The sequence below is a fragment of the Arctopsyche grandis genome, chromosome 4, assembly GCF_051622035.1.
Source record: "Arctopsyche grandis isolate Sample6627 chromosome 4, ASM5162203v2, whole genome shotgun sequence".
NCBI classification, from domain to species: Eukaryota; Metazoa; Arthropoda; class Insecta; order Trichoptera; family Hydropsychidae; genus Arctopsyche; species Arctopsyche grandis.
Window position 1 is genome coordinate 16,485,034 of NC_135358.1, and position 27,795 is coordinate 16,512,828.

The window sequence follows — 27,795 nt, forward strand, 5'->3', positions numbered from 1 at the left end:
GTTATTTTATGGCGACAACTCGACCGCCGATCTCTAGTTGTAACCGCCAAAAAAAATTTTCAAGATACGGCAACGGCAACGGCAGCTGACAAAGGGAAAGGGAAAAGGCAGGTGAGGGGAAGGGGTAGCGCACGTGGCTGCGTATAAACAAGACGGATAGTAAGGAGGTGGGGGGGGGTAACCGTGCCGCGGATCGTCAGCTGTGAGGTGAGAGGCTGCGAGGCTGAGAGCTGAGAGCCGAGATCCGAGAGTCGAGAATGGCCGATTGGCGATGGGGATAACATAACAGCCATGTGCTCGCTGCTTACTTCTTCGTTAGTGGCGAGGCGAGTTCTATCGTGCTATTCGGCCGCGAGCGTTGGCCGAGTTCGGTCGTGTTGTGTCGCGTCTGCTGCTACGTTCCGTGTTGTCACTTGACGCGCGAAATACTTTGCGCTTCGCCAACTTTTTGTCGTCTCTCCCGACTCGCTTCAGATTCGTTCGTCTTCGTCTCCGTCCTCGCCTCTTTCGTTGTGCTCTTTTGAAAACGAAAAATCGTCGTCATGTTCGCCACCACCAGGAGGACGCTGTCAGTTCTCATCACGCTCGCTTTCACAGGTCGGTCTTGATTCGAATTTTTTTCCGTCTACGAGCTGTTGTGCAATTTTATATGGTACAAACTTGAGTTGATAAGGTTTTGGTCAGAATTCGTAAACTGGAAGTAGTAATTTTTTTTAAAACAATATTTCATTATTTTATTTCGACCTTTTAAATTATTTCTATCCTCATGATATTTTATATGTAATATATGATTTCGAAAGAGACTTTGTATACATATATGTATGTATGTACATATATATGTAACCTTTGTTGGGAGATTTGTAAACAAGTCAAAGTTTCCATGACGACGGGCGAAGGCCTGGGGGGGGGGCCGCAGGATTCTGGTATAATTAATATCTAATATATAATTTCGAAATATACTTAGTTTGTATGTAATTACCGTTGGTTCGTAGAATCCGTGACGTTAAATTTAATTAAAAAAAAAACAAATGAATATTCAAATAAATTTGAGTAGAACAAAACTATTCAAATAAATTGTTTACTATGAGATTGGCCGTTTTTAAGCGGTTTATATTACAAATACCGAGCAAAGACGGGTAAAACCACTAGTTTATAATATTTATAGTAATGTTAGGTGATAAAAAAATTCCGAACATAATCCGACCACCGGAAGTAGAACTCTTGTCTTGTGTAGTTTCCCTGCATTTGCGCTCAATTTGTATCGAAAATGCTCTCATAGCCGGTATGTGTGAAAGTGTATGTACATATGTTTCATTATCGAATTTTGTTTTTTATACTTCTTATATTCCCCAAATACATAGATGAAGTCATGGGTTGGTCACATCTGATTTTTTTTCATATTGTACTAATTTTTTAACTGATGAATATTAAATTTTTTTCCGTATCAAATAAATTTTATCTACAAACAAGAAATTTACTGCATGCATTTATTCGTATTTGATTTGGATTTCGTTGTTTCAAAAACGCTGCTTTGAATTAATATACGAATGTTGATCTTTTATTTTTTCATTTCCAATGTTAATTTTGTATGCTAATTTTATATAAAAAAAATATTGCGCATAGGTGTGTGTATAAAATGTATAAGTACCTACTAAAAAATATTTTTGCTAGGCGCGTATTGATAGGTATCTTAAATTCTTGTCAACATTTTTTTAGTATCTTCATACATAACACTATTATAACGTTATATAAATGTTTTTTTTTTTTTTTCAAATAGCATGCAAGAGTAGTTTTTTGACATCCGCAACTTCATGAATCTTTTTTGTAGTGTGTAAATTGAAAATGCTGAATAATAAAATTTAATGATAGCAAACTAGTGCTTACAATCTTACATATGTACATGCAAAAAAATCATGTATGTATTACTGAATTTTGTTTGTTTCCTTTTGCAAATACGATTCATAATATCGTAATTTTCAAAACGTTCCCTTCTAGTTAGGGTTGTCAGATTTCATGCAAGTCAAACCGGGACACACCCCCCCCCCCAAATAAAATCAGATCAAATATTTTTTAATTTATAAAAAATAATTTATATTATTTTATAAAAAATAATTATATTAATTACTTAAATAGGTCATAGAAAATTGAATTGAAAAACAATTGACAATACATATAATATAAACCAACGAATAGGAACAAAAGCAACCATAAACATCTAAATTAAAAAAATACAAATAATACAAACAAAAAAAAATACAATTTTTTTAATAAATAGGTAAATCTATATTTTTTTATACTTTTCATTAGATTTAGCCTTTTGCAAGAGTATTTTGTTTATAATTAGATAATCATATATTTGGCAACAATTCTGTAGGAATTTAAAAAGTAGTAAACCGGGACATTTGGGCGTCCCGAGAGGTTTGTTCGGGACACCGGGACACGAGACTTAAAACTGGTGACAATCCAGATTAATCGGGACGCCTGACAACCCTACTTCTACGGCTAGTAACTCATAGTCATAAACTCATAATTAGAGGTAGGATAGTCACAGTGCTATCCATTGTTCGGCAAACCTTTAACAATGCATTTACAACCTTTGAAAAATACACGGCCTCCTCAGGCTCCGGTGACTACTCATAAGTAGATTGACCACACGTCCCGTTTTGACCGGGACAGTCCCATTCTTTATGTGCGACGTTTATTCCGTCGTTTTCGTAAAATTCTTTTATTTGTCCCGTTTTCTCCACTCACTGCTGCACAGAAGAAGTTTTTGTGAATTTGATCGTGAAAGCAATAAAATTTCAACTTGTGAAGCTCTTTTTGCTTATTACACTGTGCCCCATGACCAAAGCTTTCGATCCAACGATTGTTTATCATCATTGATAAAAAAGTATATGAACCAAAATTTTCTTCGGCGCATACTAAATCCAAAGCAATAATTACAAATGTTTGTTCACCTTATTCTTTGAATGAGGTATACATTATAGGAGATGATTTAAATAATACGAAAAGTTTTACTATTAATATAGAATTTATACTAATATTAAATATGCTTAAGATGGAGCAAACAAGAAAAACTTTTCCCAATTGTTATTTTATGCAAAACTGTGGTGTTTAAAACAAAATTATAGACTTTATCCCCTTACCTGGCGAAACAACTGATTTAAAGACAGATATGTATATAAAAATAGTCGATAAATTTTCCCTGCGAAATAAAATAATTGTCTTGTGTGCGAATGGTTTAAATATTTTGTTATATGATTCATTTTACATGTTTCTGTGGATTTTTTGACGATTCTAGACATTTCTTGAATTTTTATTATCATCTATAGTTTTTGTCGAAATGTTTGCAATTCTAGTTTCGTTTGCGGGCCAGACAAAAATTGATCCCTGGTCACTTTCTGACCGGCGGACCGTAGTTTAGAGATTTGACTATGTTAAGACTAGAGCTTGCAATTTACCGTCAAATTGCAATAACCGGTAAAAGGTAAATACATTTTCCCATTACCGGTAAATGAAAAACAAATTAATAATAAAATAATATAACAATTTATTGGTTTTGTTGAGTCCCGCAGATAAATGCTCGTTCTGATTCAACACTTGTTGGTCGGCAAGTCATAAAATATTGAAATGCAATGTTTAAATATTTGCCACGAATTTTTTCGAGTTCCAAATAGCACATTTCTCTCTGAATAATATTGTTTACATCTTTTTTCGGTTTATCCACTTTATTTTTGTCGTTTAGTTTTTTATTTATTGCTAATTTAAGCTTTTCTTCCAGTGTTTTCGACTATTTCTATTTCATTTCCTTCTCTGTCTTTTTGTTCAGAAATTTTATAGTTCTCATCCCTCAAAAATGCATACTTAGTTATATCTATGATTTTTTCCATTATTGTAGTTTTATTCCTTATATAAATATTTCATATTCATCAAAATCATTTATTGTATCAGGATCATTACGATAATTAACCACGTCGGAATATATCGTTCTTCTTTCCTTTATAGGAATTATTAGCTGTTCTTTTAGTTCCATGACTAAAAAAAAACTTTATTTAGACAGTTCCATCAAGCATAAACTTCAATGTTATGTCGGCTGTATATAGATTTGTCTTCACGACATAGAGCTTTTACAGCTATTTTTACCAGTTGTAATGCCAATATTATTTCAGAGATTTTACCAAATTCAATATTATCGATTTTTATCTCTGATTTTATATCAATCAAACTTTTTAAGATCGCATTTTTAATTTCATAAAATCGTTCCGGCATTTTCAGTAAGGAATTCCATCGAGTCTTGCAATCTCGATACAAAGCAATCACTTTTCCTAATTCGTCTTTTATATGTTTTTGAAAATTATCATTTTTTAAAGGAGATTTTCTATACAAACTTACTATCTTACTTTACATATTAATAAATTCAATAAATATGTATTTAAAAAAAAATCAATAAATATGTATTTTATAATATCTATAATTCACAAATTTGTTTTATTAAATATAAACAAGAACGTAATCAATGCAAACAGAGTAGAATATGGACCTGAATACGAATGATCATAGAATATTATTCGTCCTATGTCTCAAAACAACTAGGATCAGCTGCAGCGGAGCATTCGGTCACCGCATTCTGATAACATTAAATTTGACACCAGTGTGACACGTAAAACACCATCTATCTGTGTTGCCAGAATCGAAAAACAAAACTCCCCATTCCACATGCATATCTACTTTAAACTTTCGTTATAATATGCCTGTAGCTGTCCTTAATTCGCCAAAAAAATCATTTCCGGTAATTACTGGTAATTTTCCAATTTACCGGCAATTACCAAAGGTGTTTTTTTGGCGATTTACCGGTAAACCGGTAATGCAACCTATAGTTAAGACGTATTATATGTACATACATAACATGTAGTATCTACCTAATCATTAATCCACTATGTCCATATACCTGTATATTTGTTTACTTTGTGTAGATAATTATATCCCTTATTTTACTTATACAAATAAAACATTCGAAGCTTTGTGTTTTATCTTCCGATGTTTTTAAAGCAAAAAAAAAAAACTGAAAATGATAATTTATCGCATTGCGGGGTCGGTGAAAACGCGATTTTTCAAAAAGAATACGACAGTTTCTGACAGCAAACGTTTTGAACTGCGATTAATAGTCTAAAAATTCGTTTTTTATTATTTTTTTGGTTGTGATCTATAACGTTCAATATTGCCGAGTATCTACTTGCACCATATGCACATTTTTACAAACCGTAAATACGTATGTATGTACGTACATATATAAAACTTGAATATTTAATAGGTAGATAATTTCTTAAAATTTTGAAATAAATGCAAAATATGTATGTTTGTCTATGTCGTGTGCTGCAAGCATGCAGGACTTTTTTCCAATTTTAACTTGGTTGAAAAGTTTGCTCATTAGTGACGTTATTTTTGCACTTTAATTTTCACATTTTGAACTTTGTATATTTTTTGCATACATACAGTTTCAATGGAAAATTCATTAGTGTGTGATATGATTTTCTGTCGGTTTCTATTCTTTTTCGATTTCCTTAAATTCATTATTATAATTTTATCTACTAATTGATGTTAATCGATGAAGTGGATTCGTTCATCGATTAAATAATAATCTGATTGTCTGAGAATTTAATAAAACATCTTATTTGTTCACTTATTTCATAGATGACCATTGAATGAAATGAGCGTTACTATCTTGACGTAACACCTACCCTCAAGATTACACATTGTTTACTTGCATATCTAATGATATTTTGTCATAACGATAAATTATCAATGCGCATGTCTTTATCTCAAACAAATGTCATACATAACTTATGTGACATTTGTTTGTTATTTTATGTTTGTTTTTCATCGTATATAATAATTGTCTAATGCGTGTGCTGCGTTTGAACGTCGTTAACATGCTCCGTCTCTCTTTCTCCCCTTGGAATCGTATATCGTGGAAAGAGACGCGGCATATCACTTCGTTCACAAGATCGGCCGACAAAAACAAAAGAATTTTATTTCAAAAACTTAAATTTTAAATTATTAATTCCGTTGATCCGAATTGCGATATTTTACTGAGTGCACAATTATGTGCACACAGGCCACTAGTATAATATGTATAATGTTTCATTTTTAATGATTTTACTTTTGATTGTTTGTAATTTTTATAAGTAGTATATGTAGTTTGAGCAGATCAGTGAAATCGTTTTGTGTTGACGATGACGCAGTGGCGTAGCTACCACATACCAAAGTCATGCAAATCATGAGAGCCCATTGATAACTGGCTTACCTCGATAAAATAAACGAATTTTTGTTATTAATCCACAAGAATAGTCGAAATATGATTTTTCTAACTGGAATTTTATTTAATTCTCTTATAAAGATAATTTAATATATTATCCCTATTAATTCAATTCAGATCCGTGTAAATACGAGTAAACACTAGTACGAGCTTTTTGCTCGCAATTTTACCGATTTAAAATTCAGCACACTTCCAGTTAACCCTTTTAAACGAAATCAAAAAATAGTGTGGCCAGAACACTATCCTAATAAACATTTTTCAATAGAAAATACTCAATATAATGTAGTATTAACAGTGGGAAAAAATCCCAAGTGAAAATACGTAATTTTGACTTTTGATTTTAACTGGACGACTACTTAGAGAGATTTGAAAGCTGAAAAGTACTACAAATGAAAGATAAAATACCCGACTGTAGATTCCAATATTCATTTTTAACAGAAAATTAACAGATTTTGAGAAATCGACCGAACAAGACCAAGATATAGAAAAATCGTGCGATTTAAAAAACATATATCTCCGAATCTCGAGCCAATCAACACTTTTTATTACCAGATTCGTGTTCACTGGGCATAGATCTATAAGAAAAGTCATATCCCGTCTCTGAAACATTTTAAAAGTCGTCATTTGTCGAACAGTGTTATTATACATGTATGTATCTATATTATATACATATAACCACCATCACAATAATTATTTGGATACATAGATTTGTACATATTCATTTTATGATTTTACCTTTGTAAACAAATTTAAATATGAATAATTCTGTGTAGGGTAAAGGTATTCTGTGTTTTTTTTCTTTTTTGCAAACGTTCCTCGTATGTTGTTCGCATGCCAATTTTTTTTTACATATCAACATATAGTTTTCAAAAATTCTTCGAAATCTCAACTCATAATCTACTCTCGATTTAAAATAACCACCTTACATTTGTATATCATTTGATGTACTTGACACTTCACATCATTATATTTACATACATACATACATGATTTCCTTATTTAACTATCTCTGTTTTAAGATTTATTTATAAAGATAACATTGTCGTTAGAATTATCAAATGTTTTCTATCTCTCGACGTTATCTCTGACTGAAGTATAATATCATTGTACAAATCGGGACGCTTTCCTATTTCGCGTTGTGTATATTTTAATCGGATTAAAGATAAGGCCTTATTACTATCATTATTATTATTATTGCTATTACAATGATCATTATCGAAGACTTAACTGTTCTAATCTCGAACGCACAAAATTGTATACTTAGATAACGTTTACATACTTGTAGTATAACACTTAGTTATTATCATTCTTCTTAATTATTTACAATTTACGGTGGTCAATATACATATTTATGTATGTATGTATAATGATAGATATTTGATTTTTTGATATACATACATATGTATGTATGTACCTAATTATGATTGAGCTAGACTGTAAAAATACATTAATTGTAAGTTGGTAGTAATAAAATTTTGTAATTTTAGACGATTTATCAAATATAGATTAAAAAAAAGTAAATGCAGAAAAAAATCGATTAATCGAGTAAATTGAAATGAATTGTTGTATGTAGGTATTTTCCTCGGTGCTAAAATGCCACCATTTTTGTGCAATTAATTTTTATTTGTTTCGTCGGTTTTTCGATCAATTATTATTATCACCGACTAACCGTTGCGGTAGCGAAGTGTTGCGATTTACGGCCATTTACGCACGTTTCAATCGTCATTTTATTGTGAGCGCAATAAAAGGCTTCGATGGCGGCAATCTTGGCACGATGGCCGTTATGAAATTTAATATTCCCGAACGAGGGAAGGTCACGCGATGACATTTCATACAAATGTATTCAGAATGTTCATCGGAATAGAGGCCACAGACAGGCAAGATTTTGCCATTTTTATCTGATTTAGTTTCTTCTAAATCGTCTCCCAATATGAAATCCTTTTCGTCCATTCTATGTGTTTTTATAATTTATAAATAAAATAAAACTATTTAATAACTTTTAATTTAGAACTTCTACATATTTTTTACATCTAAAAATCAAGTAGATGCAATGCTTATTAATCCGGGCTAATTTTGATAGAAAATCATGAAATTTACATGAGACAGTATTAAAAAGATCGATCCCTTACTAGACTTAGGTTAGGGATCGGTGCACTATCGTTAATTTGTTAGAAAAACCATGCTTTTTTGGTCTCTTGCTTTGAACACTTATGGTACGGTCTATTGTTATTTTCAATTGTACCGATCCCTAGACTAAAGGCGGAAACACACTGAATCGTAAGCCATGGGCGTGCTCGTGGTTTTCAGCTGAGAAGGGCATTTCTTTTGGTCATTGTTCATTCGTATGATCTTATTATTTCGACAAGTTTCTCATACATTTCTTCAAATATGTGAATCACCGTCATTGATCACTGTCAAACCTATGTCAATACAATAAAATATCACCGAAACAGTCCAGAGGTGAGTTTTTTGGAAATCGTGACGGTACAGACTAAGCATGCCAGCGTTTTTTGTGACAAAATATACAAAAAAATGTGTCGCGTACGATTCAGTGTGTCTGCACGTTAAGTACATATATGTAGTTATAAACTTATAACTATTCTACTACATAATATTTCAATTTGTGGGGAAAACGTCAGCCGAAAAGCCAGCTGTCATTACGTTGATCTGACAGATGATTATGATGTAATTTCAAATGACATCGTTAATCGTTATTGAATTTCTTTATGTCAATTCGGAGACGTTTGCCTATTTTATTGACGGTTCCCGAATGAATTCACTGATTAGTGGCGCAGTCTCGAGAACTCCTAATTTTCAAAGGCGCTCAAGAAGGACTAATGCAATTATTGTCTCGAGCTTTCAAAGGTTACTAAAAGAGCGACTCTCTTGGGTGCATTTATTGGATCATCTATTTTGACATCTGATATCCCCCCCCCCGTATGTCGGCCAAAGTATCAAAAGTGTGGAAGTGATTCAAAATTCGACCGGTTAAAAATTTCACCTAACTAACCAAATGAAACTAATAAAAATGTTGTAATAAACAGTCTATTATTTGATTGCCGTAGAATAAGCCGCACTTTTCAGTCAACCGCGCGTACAAATTATGAAATTAAAGTACGTTGACAATGAATTTTTTACAAGTGAGTAGTATTCTCATGTGTACAAATATTGTACTATTATATGTACATAAACTACTCCATACAAACACCTGTCAGACGTTTTATTTTCTGTAAAACGCTGTATAACAAAATATATAAACCTTGTCAATCTATTTTAAAATGCGGGACACAATATAAAATTTTGTACGATAACAATAAAAAATCTGTTAATTCCAACATATTCCTGAGTATACATAAGCGATATAATGCGGCCACGCTTCGCTTTTATTGTTGTCCACGGGCATTCTCATCACGTTGGTCGTTTGCGTCCGACAAACGCATAAACGAGAAAATGCTACCGCCAATCTAGTTGGTTACCCCTGAAATAAGCCCTATTACAGCTGCGGGGTTGACCACAAAACCCCTTCATTAGTTGTGCGTCGCTAACATACACGCATATACCTATGAATTCAATCGTTTTGCGCTCGACGATCCAAAAATTTTCTCCACGTCTCTTGTGTGGTACAATTTTGTATTTATAACTTGTCCAATAATAAGATGAATGACATGTTCGTTTGAATTTAAAAAATCTTGGTGACGTTTTGACATCGTCGACGTGTTTCAATTTATAAATACACCGCGTTAGTTTCGAATGCAAAAAAAAGCATGTATGCATAGGTATACAGATTGTGTTCCAAACCATACATATGTACATATATACCCACGTCAAACGTTAAATCTGGCCAATTAAAAAAAAATACACTCTCTTTAAAAATAGAGCAGAACAGGAATCCTTCTTCTTAAATGAAAAGCATTTTTCTTGTAGTGTGGATAATTTATATTCTAGTTACAGTACAAATTGATTTGGTAGGTTATAAATGAACAAATAAACATTTAAAATCCAAATCCCTCGTTATGGTACGAAAATATGCTGTGTATGTACTAGGTACTTATCTCGCATACTTCTTTTTCCGAAAATATTCCTCCGCCAATATTTCAAAAACACATGCTGGCAAACGAAAGTTTATTTATGGAGACATTTAACAACTGGTTTTTTTTGAAATTTGAAATTTTCCACAAAGGGCTTCTTGCAAACTCACGAAAACTTGTTAAATGACAGTATACATATATTTATATATGTACATAATGATTAAGCTCTATTCATACTCACATTCAGTTCACGGCCACAGTACAGAAGCTCACGTTAACGACATTTTGGCAACAAATTAAATGGTCAGAATTTAAATCATCTTTTGGTCAGAATAAAATTCCAATCTTGGTCAGAATATTATTATTCATGGTCAGGATAAAATAGTAGGACGGTCATAATAACATTGTAGGATAAAAAAATAATAAATATATCAGAATAAAATAATAATAAATAATTATAATTAACATTTATGTATAATGAAAGGTGATAGTATATAAAATAAGTATTCATAACGACAAAATATGTGAATACAATTTCAAAATAATATGTTTTTGGTATCTTTTTACAGGTATTAAAATGTTAAAAATGTTGCCAGTCACAAAAATAAAATTTAATAGAAAACTTATATAAAAAAAAATTGCATTAAATACATTTTTTTAATCATTGAAATACTTTAAAAGATATGCGAAACACATTAAAATATACATATGTTATAAAAATATTTAATATATGTATAATTAATTTCTGAGAACGATTTTGACATTGTAGGTTTAGTAATTTTAGCGATTCCTTCACACTCTTGACAGCTTAATGAAATTTCGTATAAACTGTTATTGTTTTAAGTTGGTTTATTATAAATAGCATATATTCGGCGTTACCACGACAGCGCTATTGCCGACCGAAAAAAAACATTCTGACCATGTGTCAACAAAATTCTGACCATTTAATATAAATTCTGACCATTTAATATTTATTCTGACCGTTTAGCAAAAATTCTGACCAGTAGTGTAATATAAATTCTGACCCGAAAAATACAAGCCATTTGTATTCATGTCAACCAGCACCTCACGGCTCCGGCACGTTCAGACAAGCTTAGGCCGAGTGCAAGGCAAAATCAGCTTACATATACACGACGGAGTGCGACGATATGGCGCAATATTGTTTGTGTCGAGTCAGTATTGTTACAATATGACGTTTCCGAAAATATTCATTTGCGCATACGCACCTTCGTTAGTACGCGTGTGTGCATTCGCCACTATGACGTCACGTCGTGCGTGAATATTTCCATAGTGGCAAAAGAAAACCGGGTTTGCTTGATACTTTACGGTGACATGTACTGCTGTATAGTATGCATATATTTTGTTGGCTACTGCTGTTACGTCTACGCTACGTTCAACATGAATGTGTCCATACAAAATGTACCAAAGAATATTTTTTGTACTACAGTCGCTGGTACGTACTGTGCTAGGATGAATAGACTATGAGCATAACCCATCTGATAATATGTATTATCAGATATATACATATCTATGAGCATAACCCATCTGATAATATGTATTATCAGATGGGTTATGCTCATAGATATGTATATTATTATATATCTATGGTTATGATATAATGACGAATCCTTTGGATGTCAGCCTTTTGTAAGAACGCGTTGTTTATTGTACTCTCACATACTACATACATACATATGTATATCGAAGTCGTCTTGTAAACTGAAGACGCTGATTACCACATAATGGTTTTGCCGCAGCCGAGTTACCTGACCGACCAATTTGCCAGCACAATATGACCCAGGTTGTCGACTCAACCGTTCCGGATACAAATGTATTCCAGTAGTCTAACTAGACATGTACCTACAGGCGCATCTCAAACTAAGCATTTGCCAAATATTCCTTCATCCCCCATAATATATGGATGCCAATAAGTTAATACGTGTAATAAAATCGCACTTAAATAGTGTATTTGATAATGTAGTACTGGTAATAAATTCATTACCAGTGACGAATTAGGCCTGTCTCAGTTTGGCGTCACAGCTGCCACTCTATTGTCACTTGTCATTGGAATAGGATTTAGATCATAGCGGGACGGTAGTTCCTAAAACCTTTTTAAGATTATCTTTTAGACCAGGGGCTTCCAATTTTTTTAGGACGAGTATTTCAAGTAGGTATTAGGATATTTGGGCTAGGTCAGATTCTATATTATAATAAAAACGGTTGCGATTTGTTCGGTGTGTCATATTTTAACGATCCTTGTTTTATGTTGATGAAGTTGCATTTAAATTTTCAATCTTCATTTCATAATTAATATATAATATATAATACCTTATTTTTAATATACATATGTATATGCAAGGGTGGCTCATGACTTTAAAAACAGATGGGGCACGAAGAGGCTAAATCCGCCCCCCCCCCTACATGTTTTTTCCTATACATTTTTCAACTTAATATTTTTTAGTAACATTTAATACAAGGAAAATGACTTTTAAATTATTGACTTGGTTAATTGTGTGTTCTAAAAAGCAAAAATGTGATTATTAAAAAATATTATATAATAAAAATGAAAAAAAATTACTATTTTGATTGAAAATTTAAGCATACATTGTAAAATATAGTTGAAATGTCGAAAAAGTTGAGTGTTGACCGGGGCTGGCTTATTCTGCCCCAAAGAGACCTTTAGGCAGCCAACTAAAAGCGACCTTCTGTACACAGAACTACGGATCTCTTTTATTTGCCTCGAATGACTGTATACACTCCACACATTACCATTCGCAAGTGCCAGAGTAGCAGGTAAACTGTAGTTGGCGACCACGGGACCACGGCGGATAAGTGACTGCCCCGAACTGAATTACGACCCGGTTCTGCTCACCGCGTGGTAAGCGTGATAAAGAAATACTTGTTGACTTTTGATGAGTTATATAATATTAATACACAACATTTATTTTATATTTTGTAAGTGCCCTAGTTGCCCTTAAAGACGAGCCGCTCCTGTAAGACATATAATATTCTGGTAACCTAGTTGTGTAATGTTTACATTGTTTGCGGCATTGCTTAAAATTTTATCAGATTTCGGATTTTTCATCTGGATGTAAATCTCAAATGTTGAAAAACAAGCATAGAAAATTTTAAATAACCTGAAGGAGCATTTCTGCTGTGAGATAAAGCTAATTGCTCCCCATGGCTCAAAATTATATCAGCCATATTGTGTACTTTGCTATCTCGCAGCATCCATCGCCTTCAGTGTACGGTTTTGAGTAAAAAGACATAATCGCGATCACCTTGAAGTTCCGAAAATATATATATTTTATATTACTTGTGCCAAGTCGCTCGCGGATTCAGCGATAGAAATTTCTTATAAATAAATTCACAAAGCGCGTTTGTGTTATTGTTGTTTACGCTTTTGTGTGGACAAACGGACGCGTGTGTTAAACTTTCTCACAGTTTGACGTTCATCGGATAAGATTCGTGTTACGCTCCGCAAACGGTGAACCTTGATGGAATTGTGTTTAATTGAAGCGAACCAAACAAGGAACAATAATAACAAGGGATGAATTCCCTCTAGCATGGCGTATACGCGAGTAACACCCCAAATAACATTATCGTGTATTCGAGTGTGTTTCTGTTAAAAAATTACGAGGTCATCCTGTATTCTGTTTTTGAATGCAAAATCATTTTATATAATATGCAAATGTAATTTGGGCGATATATTATTTTATATTGGCGTTTTTTACTTTATTTTGATTATTTAAATGATTTTTTGTTGTTGCTTGGAATACCATTTGTTCTTCGTGATTGACAGTCGCCGTATAATAGTATCGCTTCGTGTGTAATATATGTACATACATACATACGTATTATAGTTGAAGTTTATCTTACAGTTGTAATATATTTTGCCTAGTTGGAATATATTCCATCTAACCTGGTATCAACTATCGTTATAGTTGAAGTGTATTTTCAGTTGTAATATATTTTGACTAGTTAGAATATATTACGTCTATCCCACGTAAGTTGATTCATATGGCGAATTACATTCCAACTGGTCAAAATATGTTTCATCTGAAAATACACCTCATTTATAAGTTTATACCAGGTAAGATGGAGAGGTTAGGTTTTCGTGAAAACGTTATCGTAATACAGTATTCGTAATACCTAGCAAATATTAAAGCATTATCGAATTTTAAAGCATTGTAAAAACATCAGAGCTGTCAAAACTCAACTGTTATATTATAACTGGTGCACATTGTTGAAAGTGTATTTGCGCTTGTAAAGCTATTGAATTGTTTTCTAGTTGAATTGTATTCAAATATGAATGACCTATAACGCTAGTTGGAATATATTACAACTGAAAATACACTTCGACTATAACATAGTACATATGCAAAAAATGCAAAGAATTGTTCGCGAGGGGATCGAGCTGCTCCATTCTTTTGTGGGGAGAAAGGAGTTCCTGCTCCAGACCGCACCGAGACAGCTTCTTCTCTTCTTCTCCTCTCCATTCTCGCACACCACCACCCTCCTAACCTTTTTACCCACCCTTTTGAGCTTTTTAAGGTCCCGAGTGGTTTAAGACCGCAAACGGCACCGACGCTCATCTCGATTTTTGGAGCATTGCTCGCATCGCGGTGGCGGTTTTCCAACTCGGCGAAGGTTTCACTTGTGAAATGTACATGTAATATGTACGCAAAACCCTCGGTTGTTTTTCTCGAAAATGTATAAATTGATATTTCGCTTAATTGCGCGCAATTTTTAGACAATTCAATCAATAACGAGTTTGTTTATTTTCCGTTTGATGTTTGTGAGAGTGTGATTTAAATTTAGCGAAGTTATCGAATTTCCATATAATAATTCCGCAAAATTCTTACAATACAATATTCAAACTGTGTGTTATTAGAAACTCCAAAAATATCCAGTTACGTTCGAGCTGTGCGATTTTGTGAAATCGCATGAAACGCGTGTGCTATCACATATGTATACTACGTATTATTGTAGTATACATACATATGTGATAGAACAAAACTATAATAGATGGTAGAAAGTGCGATTTATCGATACCTAAACTGTTTCGAATCTGGCTGCGCTCCAGTTGACAACACCTGAGACTAAACGCTAACTACAACAACAACAACAACAACAGCAATAACAGCAACGCGTCTCGGGAGTTTTCGCTCTCTCTTCCTCCGCATCGCCACTGAGTCTGTGGAGCGCATTTTCCAATTATTCGAGTTGGTAAAGTGAAATTTCGCGGTAGCCAAACATTGTGCTCTCATCATCATCATCGCGCGAAAAACACCACTCGGAGAGAATAAAATATTCTCACGCTATTGCTCTCCAGTCCCCAGGGGGTAATTCAGACGTTTCATACCCAGAATTGGTTCAAAACGTAGCCAAAGCAAAGGGTTGAAACGACTAGCTTTCGTCATTTACTTTTGTGACATTCGAAATTTGTTTGAAGAGATTAATTTTGTAAAACCTCTTTTTGTGAAACATGAATTGAATTCAATGAATCACACAAAAAATTGTACGAAAAAATCTAAGTTTATAATTTTGCTTATATTTAATAAATGAGCCGCTATATTTGAAAGTGGCACAAGTCGAGTTGAGAAACATTTCGCAAAACTATAAAAATATTTGAAAAGAGCCTTGTATATATACTGGTGGCCTGTAAATACGTTTATTCTGTTTTTCCGATATTCTGGACATTTGTGAATTCTTTAAGAAGTGACAACAATTTGTAAATTAAGTCAAACAGAAATAGTGTTTTTGGGAATAAAAATTGAACTTTCGCCACTTTCAAATATAACGGCTCATATATTTTGACGATTGTATACTGAAACGCAAATAAACGTACTCTCATGCATAAGCAGTGGTGTAGTCGGGCCAGGTCGCCACCCTGGTACTTCTTTTTGAGCCAGGTCGCCGCCCTGGCACTTTGATTGATAAAAAAATTGTTTTTCGAGTACTATTAAAAAATATTTCGACTAAAATTTTGTATTCCAAATATTGTGAGCAGACTCGTTCCAACACTCGATGACCACAATCGAATAGTAATCTGAGCACATTCAAAACTTAAAAGACGTTTAATTAAATTTATTGGCTTTTTTATGTAAAACCACACAAAACTTTGAAAGAAGATATTCTTTGAACTATTGACCATACGCACTTGAGGATAGATAGAATGAGGGAACTCAGCTTAAATAGTCATCTCTAAATTCACATGTTAAAATTTTATAGTTTTTTGACATATGATACATATGTACATGGTTTTAGCATTGCTAAAAGAAAATTTTGCTGTTGACACACAAACACGGGTTTTGCAAAATCAAAGATGTTGAAGAGGATGCATTATGGAAGTTTTTATAAAATATAAGAAAATCTAATATATAATTTCGGAAGAAACTTTGCATATATATATATATGTATTTAACCTTCGTTCGTTGGTTCGTAGTTTTTTTTCGATTCATAGGCGCCGATTCGATTTTTTTCGATTCAAAGGATTCAAAGTACCCGGGTGCGAAGGCGCTGAGAGCGAAGCCGCTTTCGCGCCGGGGCGAAGGCTCCGGGGGCGCAGGCGCCGGTATACATAATTTCGAAAGAGACAGTATATATGTTTGTTTGTTCGTCACAGTCAATTTAATAAAAAAAAACAAATGAGTATTCAAATAAATTAATATAAAATAAAACTATTCAAATAAATTTAATAAAATGTTTACTATTAGATTAGTCATGTTTAAGCGGTTTATATTACAAATACCGAGCGAAGCTGGGTAAAACCATCATAATTTCAACAAGAATATTTTTTAATTATTATTTGATTTTTTTTATAAATATTTAACTACCTTTATATAGGATACAACCTTTTTTTTAGTAAGGAAAAAAGCGGGGGGGGGGGAGGGGGTGTCGTAAAAATCAAACACCGACCTGGTTCTGTTTTATTTAGCACTACACCACTACATAAGGATTGTGCCTTTCAATATCAAATATGTACTCATGTAGCGAAAGGTTATATTACATATGTTAAATGAAAAGCTTTCAGAACACTGTGAATTCGTATACATACATTTGTATGTACATATGTTTATAATACACGTACGCTGTAATGTAAGATTCGTAGAAATAGCGATTCGATAGCTCGCTGTTCGCTGATTTGGAACGGTTGTTGGAAAAAGGTTACCAACTTCTGCAATGCGCTCTTCGAAGAAGGAGCAGAGGCAGTCGTGTTAAGGCGATACGTGCTTCTAGCGTAGATTTGAGGATTTAACGTGATCCTGCTAAAGTTATCTACTTTATCCTCCAAAGTGTGCTAAAGGTGCAGTGTATGCCGCTAGTTTTCTTTTAATTTTCGTGATCCTCGTATAATAATGAATTTTGTTTGATGTTTCCAATACAATATACTATTTTATGTTAAATAATAATTTGATTGATCTTCAAATAATGAAGATCAATCGATTTTTTTTGCATTTGGATTGTGCTATTTCTTTAACGTGTTTTATTTAATGATGTTTATACAAGTACATAAGTACCCAGCTCTGCTTAGGTAATAATTTGCATATAATAAATTCACTTCGACAATTCAAAACTGCGATACGAGTCACTAGAAAATAGGCTAGCTGACTCCGACTCTGGTAAGCACTGCTGATGTGTGATCTAATGATGTTTTGAATGAGCAATATTGCGATTCGTGCTGTATGATTGTGTTTCATTACGCGATTAAAATTACATAAGAACTATTTATTATATCTTATCCCGGTGTGATAAAAAAAGTCAACACTTCAATGTCTACTAACTTAACTACTTAAAAAAATTGGGATTATAAAAATAATAGTTTATCCTACATACAAAATAATATTTATGTGTACGAAAGAAGAAAAAAACAGAAAAATGAACGAAATGAACGAGGATTTTCAAATGAAAAAAAATCCATTTGACGCATATAACCGCGATGAAAAACTAGACTATCGGGAACAGTATCTCAGCAAACTTGTCTTTCTGGAAAAAAAAAATAACACGTGCGCCGTGTAATTTAGTTGAATTTCGGTGATTCGAACAATAAAACAAACAATTGTTTTTCGCTGCGTACGTATAGTCTTGCTGTATTCGGAAACTTGAGCCATCAAGGAAATTGATTTCCTGGTTTAGTATCTGAACCGAGTGAAAGAACGGCTTCAGAGCTCATATCCGTCCTCTGAACATTTTATTATCAAAATGTAGTTGCCGTACTCTTCTTCCCCTTTTCCTCATCAACGGCCATTTTCACATCTTCAATCTCTTTAAAAAGCGGTTGTATAATATTATAGAGATTGTGCGAACGTATTTCTTGCTTTATCGCATTTTTATAGGATTGTTAACTACCCATCTTCCTACGGATTCACTGCAAGTGACGCTAGTTGTCAATTTACACCGGTCCTTACGTCGCACTTCTATTATGCCGAGATTCGTATTTTTAGCACTAGCTCGTATCGAAGTACGTCGTTTACGTTCGCCGTAAAAATATGTATGTACGTATGGATATCACAAGTTGTCTATACGCGTCTCAAAATTGAAACATCAAGATACGAGCAATAAAACCATTCATTCAATAAAGATCGGCGAGTCTCGTGCAATTACTTCTCGTCAATTGTGTCAACGCTCTGTCGAAGCTCCATCGAGACGACACTGTTCTAGGCATTTAAAGATCCACTGATACCGAAATGTCGAAATATAGCCGCGCTAAAATACCGTTTACAACGAACAAAGTGATAAGAAAACGGGGTGGGAAGTGTACGACTCGTCGCGTAAGAACAATGCGGGTCGTCGGCTTATCCATAATGGTACATATGTACATATGTATACCCAGAATTCACCGCAATCGCAGTTCAAATCTGTCCTAGTTTTGACATAAATACGTGCACATTTCAACACGGTGGATGTTTACCCCGTCTTTAAAAATGAGTATTATTAATAGGCCGGTTTATAATTATTGCGATACTGATACATATTTTGGAAAATCACAGGTGGGAATTTAGCCAAAATTCCAAATATGTATTACATAAACATATCATTGCAAAATATTACGAAGCAGTCGCTTTGATCGCCTCACAAAAAGCTACATATGTTATCCGAGATGCGATGGGTAAAAATAAAAAAAATTTGCGATTCCGATGAAATGAATATGTATGTATGTTGTTCAAATATAACATGAATTCAGTCATGCAATTTTATTAAAACCCTTCAGTCCCAAACGTGTTCTGATTATTCACAAGTTTGTTTTTTTCGTTATAGTCAGAAAAATCATTTTAGCACATGCATATGTACGATTTACGTATATGTATGTACATACAAACATATTTGTGTATATTTTAAAGAAATTCAAATGATACATATGTACATATTTATGTACACACAGCCGGAAGTATAGTGGTCGAGTTAATGCTAACCACTGAGAGGTTCCGGGCTCGATCCCTGGGTTGACCTCGATTGAAAATAATGTATTCCGAGTATTACTGCAGTTCTGATGTTCAGGATTGGATATTTGTCATTCCAAGTCGATCGTTTCCTATTAGAGTTTGCTAACTACCTATTATTTGTCACTACTATTTGGATATGATTTCAAATACAAAATCTATAAATTTATATGTATATGGATTAGTTTATTACCGTTCGCTTAGGGGCAACCCGTAATGGCATCATGGTAAAATATATATTAAAATAAAATATGCGACAGTGACGTGCTACTTGTTTTGTCACTTCTACTTGTACTCAGGATGTAAATATATAAAATCTACTTGTACTCAGTATGACGTCACCTAGTCCCTCTGTATCCTGCTCGCGCACACGTAAGTAAGGCTGTGCGATAAAAACGAAGATATTTCCACGGCACGCCACTGATATATACGTATAATTTGATTTTGTAGCGATTTACAATAATAAATTGTACTAATTTGTAAAGTTTTCGTAATATATACATACACACACATGCACAATATATAGGGGTTATTGATGTACGCGAAAAATACTATATTAATGATGGTGGAAAACATTGCGATCATATGATTTCAGGCTTTTCGTCGCTTTCGTGATACTCTGCATGGGTCATAAACTTTTTGCTTTTTTTGTGCAATCTCAATAAGTGCAGTTATGTGGGGTGTTTGAATTTTAATTGAAATTAAATTAAATAACTACAATAAATTGTATGTATGTACATATATACATACATATGTATACCCACAAATAAGTGCTGTTCATATTTTTGAACAATAATGTCCGCATTGATCTGAAGTTGTATAAGAAGAGCATGTATGGTTTTGCATTATTTTTATTCCTTCACATTTGAACCACTTTCACTGTCTACTTTGAAGTTATAGAGCTCAACTCTCACACGGCGAAACGTGTATATAATTAAACCCAGCAAAGACAAAGAGCTTCGACTGAATTTCGACCCCCAAATTTCTCTTTTTATTTTTGTTTTTAATTTTTATTTTTAATTTCGCCATATACAGTGAATTAATCTACCTTCATATGTATCCCAACGGCATGATAATTGGACCTGGAACATTGTCGTGTTCTCCCAGCTAACGACATCCCGGAGGTATCGTAGGGAATTTTTAGTACCTTAAAAGCAACACCATTTTGCGGGACACTTATTCTGCGTTTTTTTATTTTTTATTTCTGAAATACTTAAATTTTCCAGCTGTTTGAATACTTCATATTCGCTGCTACACAACATACATACATACATACGTATGTACATATATGTACATATGTATGTTCATACATATCTAATTCGCAATCAATTGTCATGCCTTAAATTTTATTTTTATTTAATACATCAAGTACCATGCAATCGTGAGTATTTTATAATTTGTTTTTTAGTAAAACGGCCCTCAAGAGATCCGTTCGTAAATTTGTTTTTTTGTCGTGAAAATCCCTTCGTTTTTATCGCACAGTCTCACTTATGTGTGGTCATCCTTCTATCTTGCTCGCGCACACGTAAGCGAGGCTGTGCGATGAAAACAGGGAGATTTCCGCAGCATGCCAATGGTCTCCAGCTATGATATTTACATATATTGTACATTTTCAGTACAGCTAGCAATTTCACCGCATAATTTTTTTTTATAATTTAATTGATATTTAAAGTGTGAGTTTAACGTTGTACATATACCTAGCATCTATTTGATTCGATTTATTCGGCATGTTTGGGAATACATTGATTCGGCACTTATAATATATTTCGACATATTTTTTCACAGAAAAATGATATATGTATGTATGTATTCATGCAACTGTTGAAACTGTGCCTATGTAATATATGTACATATGTACGAGTTGATAATACGTTTATTCACTTTAAAATAAACGTATTTATATAAATTCCAACTGACTTTAGGATTGGAAACGTATTTATATAAATTCCAACTGATTGGGATTTTGTTTGCTAATAAATATTCATTTGCTAGACACATGCATATATTATAGAATGTTTGTAAATATTGAAATGATAAAGATAACGCTTTTGGTTAGGAATTGCTGTTTTAAATGACTCATATACATATAAGATATAACAACTTTTATTCCGACCAAAGAAAAAGATTCTTTTTTTTGATCGGATGTGTATGTATGTAAACGTCGAAAATTCTCTGATACAGTTTTTACACTTCAAATTCAACATTTTGCAAATGAAATTCAACATTTTGCAAATGAAATTCAACATTTTGCATTTTGAGTTTGATTTGCAAAAGGTTGGATTTGATTTGCAAAAGGTTGGATTTCATTTGCAAAAAGTTGAATTTTATTTTCAAAAGGTTGAATTTCTGTAAAAACTGTAGCATTGATTTCGAAAGTTTGTCTTTATAACTCATATCCACGGTCGAACAGTTGGACAAACCTGGGTTTTTTTTCCGTTTGGTTCAAAGAGCAGGTTAACTGCACTGTTGTTGGTTTATGTACAGAAACGTTTTAGTCGTTTGCAACAATGTTTATCGTTGTTTCGCATTGTTTCTTAGGAAAAATGCTTTTGTATTTTTTGTATGTAAAGATGTATTTTCATTGAACACAACAGTGTACTTAATGTCCTAAATATATAGGAAAATTTTTGAAATTGAATTCAATAATGAATACAAGGTTTTTCTTGAAACACCTTTGTTATTTCATAAAGTGGGCATTTTCTATAAAATACATTTCTTTAAACCATTTCAGGTCAATTATTGATTTTGATAATTCCACGGATCACTATTGTTCTGTGGAGCATCAACTGAATTAATGCATCAACTGTTCCGCTTCAAACTTCGTCGGTGTATCGAATGTAGTTAAAATAGATTAAATTCTAACTACACTTCAAAAATCGTATTGATAACAGTGGTTATATCGTGCTATCGTTCACTGAGAATATTAATGAGGGAACAACTGAGTTTCACTATTGAATTTCTAGTGGGTTGGTTTGGAGTGGACGTGCAGATGCAATGGAAGATGTGACGCGAATTTGAAAACGCATCGACCGATTGCAATTCCATTGGTTGCACGTCATTTTATATCGAAAGATGAAATTCAACCCTTCGGTTCCATCGACTATACGGAAGAGAAATAAAGTAACCCCACCCCCGACTACCAAACATAAACTTCCGTTTTTTATTACGATTCAAAGCAAGCGTTGCTTTTTGTCATCGTTTTTATTTTATTTTATTTGAGCGTGGCCTTAACAACCTGTTAGGAGTTCAACCTAATGGCTGCTAATGACAGATTGCGTCTCATTTTTATGCTAAATATTTTTTACTCAATAGCGTGATTTTGATGGAAGATGAAAATAACTCCCAACGAGGAAATTTATCAGTTTTTTTGTTATTTTTTTGTGTTGTACCATACGATATCACCTGATCGTTCTTGTATACGCCCACTTTTACTGAAACACTCGGAACTGCATTGATAACGTCATATGTGTAATGTATTTACGTATTTGAATAGCATTTTTTCACCTCAGTTTGTATGCGCACTGCGATAATGTCGCTTTTAAAGCCTTTGTTTATTTATTATATGTTCGTATGTATGTATATGTAAGACATTATCCGAGATTCGTTCAAATACTTATCGCGTAAAATTTGTGTACAATTACATATACATATGTATATATGTATGTACGTACTTACGGAATGAAATTTTATTATTCATATGTATGTATCTACATACATAATTCGTATACTCTTGAAGTAATTTTTGTTTGATTTTTTCGTCCGTTTATAATGGATCAAGACGTGTAGAATATTTGCGATTCTGACATTAACATTATGTACAATACTAATTTTCATATAAAAAAAATAAAAGGATTGGACGAAGATGGAAGGCATTCCTTACAAGTCACAGATAACATCTTGAATAAAAGTAATATATGATTAATGACGCATATTAAACATGCATTATACTTATCGTATACATATGTATGTACAAATGTTTACCCAAAATTAGCATAAGCCATTTATGTATATATTTATATATGATTGATTGATTGATCGATTCTTATCTGTATTAAAAATATCATTTGATATTAAGTGAGCTGTAGGTATTTATAATTTTTATGAACCTTTTATTGGAGTTTTATTGGTATTATCTCCAATATTGGTAAAATATTTTTTGTTTATAAAGTTAAAATACTCGAGTAGGAGAATTTTTCATAATGTTTGAATATTTGCTTAATTTTAAATAAATGTATGTACATATGTATATTATTATGTACTTTACATATGATATGAGCATTCGATTTGATCGAAACCGGGGAAATTTAAATAATATCTACCAAAATAAAAGACGTTTTGTAAGTGTCGTTCATATTTAACCTATTCAATAATTGCCCAAATTATAAACTCAATCGTTTATTTCTATTCGAATTGTTTTGTTTGTGTTTTATCATTACATAAAACAACCTACATAACTATTACCTAGTTAACTAGCAAAAAAATCTACCACTACGCAGTTCAACACTCGCCGAGTTTCAAGATTGAAGTCAAGGTTGTGTTTAGCACAGTGGTGTTGCTCATTTTACATTCAGTTCTTATGCAAGAAGTCGCTAACGAGTCTTGGCAAAAAGACACTGCCCGCGACCGCTGGGCATCTTCTTGCATTTAAATTTGTTAGCATGGTGACATGGGGGTGCCAGCCTCCTCACCCATCCCCTTGCCCAATTTGCATTAATAACGGCGGCTTGTCTTCCTTCCGTTAGGATGACAACTACCAGTTAATTGCACTTGCTTTCCCAGGAGAATCTTTCGTGTCCGTAGGTGCTAATTGCTAAGCTCGGTAATGATAATGCAATCAGTTATCACTTTAAGAAACCGCTTACCATCGGCTGGGTCACGAGAACCAACTGGTTAACCACAGCATTCTTTCGATTCTAGATATTTGCGACCACCAGTGCAGTATAGTGCAGTGAATCGCATGCAACATTATTTAAATGATGTTTTTAGATCCTATTTAGACATATGTACGCTTCCTTGGCGATTTTCAGAAATAGTAAATGGCCGATAATAATGCGGCAGAATAACGCACGGCTATAAAAGTACTTATGTGTAATATGTCTAATGCAAACTATAAAATCTATACGCTATATGTACGTACGTATGTAAGTTAATGATACATAAATAGTATACCACATGTGAGAAACGATGTTAAAGGAGCATCGACAATGGAGTGGAGACGCGCTAATTTAACTGGCGTTTAAGGTACGCTCGACAAAGTTTCAGATTTTTTTTCGTACCTTAGCAATGCGAAGAAACATCCCATATGAGGTTTTTTAAATGTATAAGTATTCCATTTATATGATAAGGTGAATTTATAAAATAAAAAATACTAAAACCGACCTTTAATTTTAAAAATAATTCACAAACTTGAGTGGGCTGAGGGCAGTGCAAATGATTTTTTTAGAACTTTCGTATTATTATTTACGGATTCCCCATGATACAGAACATATTTTTTTTCAATTAGAGGTGTTTCCAAATTCCAAATTTCAAATTTTGATGTTCCCTAATATTGATATAATAATAATGTATGTACTATAGTTATATACAATTTCCTAAAAAGTATTTCCGAATTATGCATGAATCTTCTAGCGATCTCAGAGTATGTACATATGTACATATGTACATACATACATATCTTTTCACACTGCGACCATTTTTTTCAATAGCTTAATAAATAATAGACGTTTTGTGTTTACAGCAAACAAATCTTTTTGTATTATTGTCATGTTGCAGAATAGTATGCAAGTGCATAATGTAATATTAACATAACTATAACATATATATAGAATGTTATTCTATATCTATGAATATTAACCTTTCCCATATACACAGTTCATCTTTCTTTCGATTGTTTACTTACACACACACATAATGGTATATATATAGTGATTAGCATACAATTGTATACCTAAAATCTAAATGCAACTGATTTATTTCGTATGTACAGATAAGATAAAACAGTTGTAGCAAGAGTCACTTGGCACTACTGGTAAAAATGCCACAATGGAATGCCACAGCGTGACGTCATGCTTCGGTGCAGCCGCACCGAATTGGATGAGTGACTGTGTTAAATTGCAGAATGAGGCGCACCACTCTTCATGTACATATGTGTAACTTATATCGCCCTGATTGACGGTTGATGCCTGAGAATCATTTCATGGACTATATGGATGTTATTTCAGATATCAATATTACCTGATATTTTGTAATATGAGTGAAAGAGGGAGGACTATTTAAAATTTAATTGAATAAACGTTAGGTATATGCGTGGCGTCACAGGAGGAAGGGGGTGGTGACGGTTACCTGACAACTCGTTCACATATTTTCCGTAAACCGAGGACACGCTCCAGGCATTACGTATACGGCCATCTCTTTCTCAGCCCGTCTTGTCACCAAGATCTCGTTTACTGACGCGACGCTCTAGCCATTACGTATGCGGCCATCTCTTTCACATACCGTCTGTTCACCGATAACACAGACCGTCTGTTATCGGTGAACAGACGGTATGTGAAAGAGATGGCCGCATACGTAATGGCTAGAGCGTCGCGTCAGTAAACGAGATCTTGGTGAACAGACGGGCTGAGAAAGAGATGGCCGTATACGTAATGCCTGGAGCGTGTCCTCGGTTTACGGAAAATCTGTGAACGAGTTGTCGTGTCACCCGTGGGGTTGGGGGTGTCGATACCCGGGCGCTCTAGTTTTGGGGGCGCCGAAAAGCCAATGTATGTTTTCATGTTTGTTATATATTTTAGCCAGCAGTATGGCTCGGTGGTAGCATTTATCCTTAGCACCGAGAGGTTACCGGTTTCGATCCCGTGCTAATTTTTAATACTGCTCTTAAGACTTGGATATTTGTGACTCCAAGTCAATCATTTCTTATCAGAGTTAGCCAATTTATTTGATTTCATTGTTGAAACGGTTCCTCCATCAAATTGGCAAAAATCATCCTACCAGCTGTGTCACAAATATCCGAATTTGATTTATGTACAATATGTAAAAATTTATGTACAAGTCTAAATCCATAGATGTCTCTATGTCTCAGGTGATGAATTCGTCGATAAATTCGCCAAAAACATTTAAGTTTAAGACTATTCTGCTTAATCCGTCTGTCAAACATGTAATCTGACATAATATGGCGCATGATTTAATCCCAACCGTGAAAGCGGAAGCTGCATTTAAGACAATGCTTTCTACACATGTACATATGTATATATTTTGTGTCTTAACGCTTGTAAATACTATTAATTAATAAAATACAGATATTCTTGTATTTTACTGTTTTTCAGTTATATAATATAATATATTAACAAATCGAGAGCATTTCGTTATTCGTCAGCCAAGAAGATATCATCATAATATGTATTTGTTTCGAACTTTCATAAGTCGACAGATCTTATGAAAGTCGACTTACATACATATATGTCGACAAATTTGACTGAATATGAAAAAAAAGATTGCCCGGGTCTTCGTTTACCCTTGCTATGCCATCTTATGGTGGGTGTTATGGTTTATAGACAATTGGACGGATGCGGATGCGTATACAGTAGACACTTTTTATAACAATTGTAGCCGCGCATGTTAAACATCAACGTAACTCAATGAAAAATTAGGCACTTAAAATTTCGTCGCGGAAGTTTAATGAGATTTTATTATTCTTAAAAATTGCTCGATGCTTTTTGGATAATTCGATTATAAAGGCAGGGGATTGTGTTCTTTCGTCACAGTTTCATTTAATTTTTTTATATGATAATTAGCATTGCTAAAGTTAAGTTTCTTTTTTGTTGATAATTTAAATTAGTTTTCAACAAAACGTTGCATATTTTATAATTAAAAATCACCAAATTAGATTTCGTTTTTCATGTTATTTTTTTACGATCTTCTTTCTACTAATAAATCAGTATGAAATTAAATATAGCGACATACATATCGTGCAAAGTTTTTAAAATAAAACATTTTACAAGTAAACAAG

General features: G+C 33.4%; 1 protein-coding gene across 1 annotated transcript in view; it reads left to right on the top strand.

Moving 5' to 3' along the window:
• Positions 1-225: 225 nt before the first annotated feature.
• Positions 226-27,795, top strand: part of LOC143910535 (uncharacterized) — a 90,928-nt gene continuing 63,358 nt past the window's right edge. Inside the window, exon 1 of the mRNA XM_077429044.1 lies at positions 226-597. Coding sequence (XP_077285170.1) covers positions 543-597 — 55 coding nt within the window. The 5' untranslated portion in view covers positions 226-542. The remainder of the gene's footprint in view (positions 598-27,795) is intronic.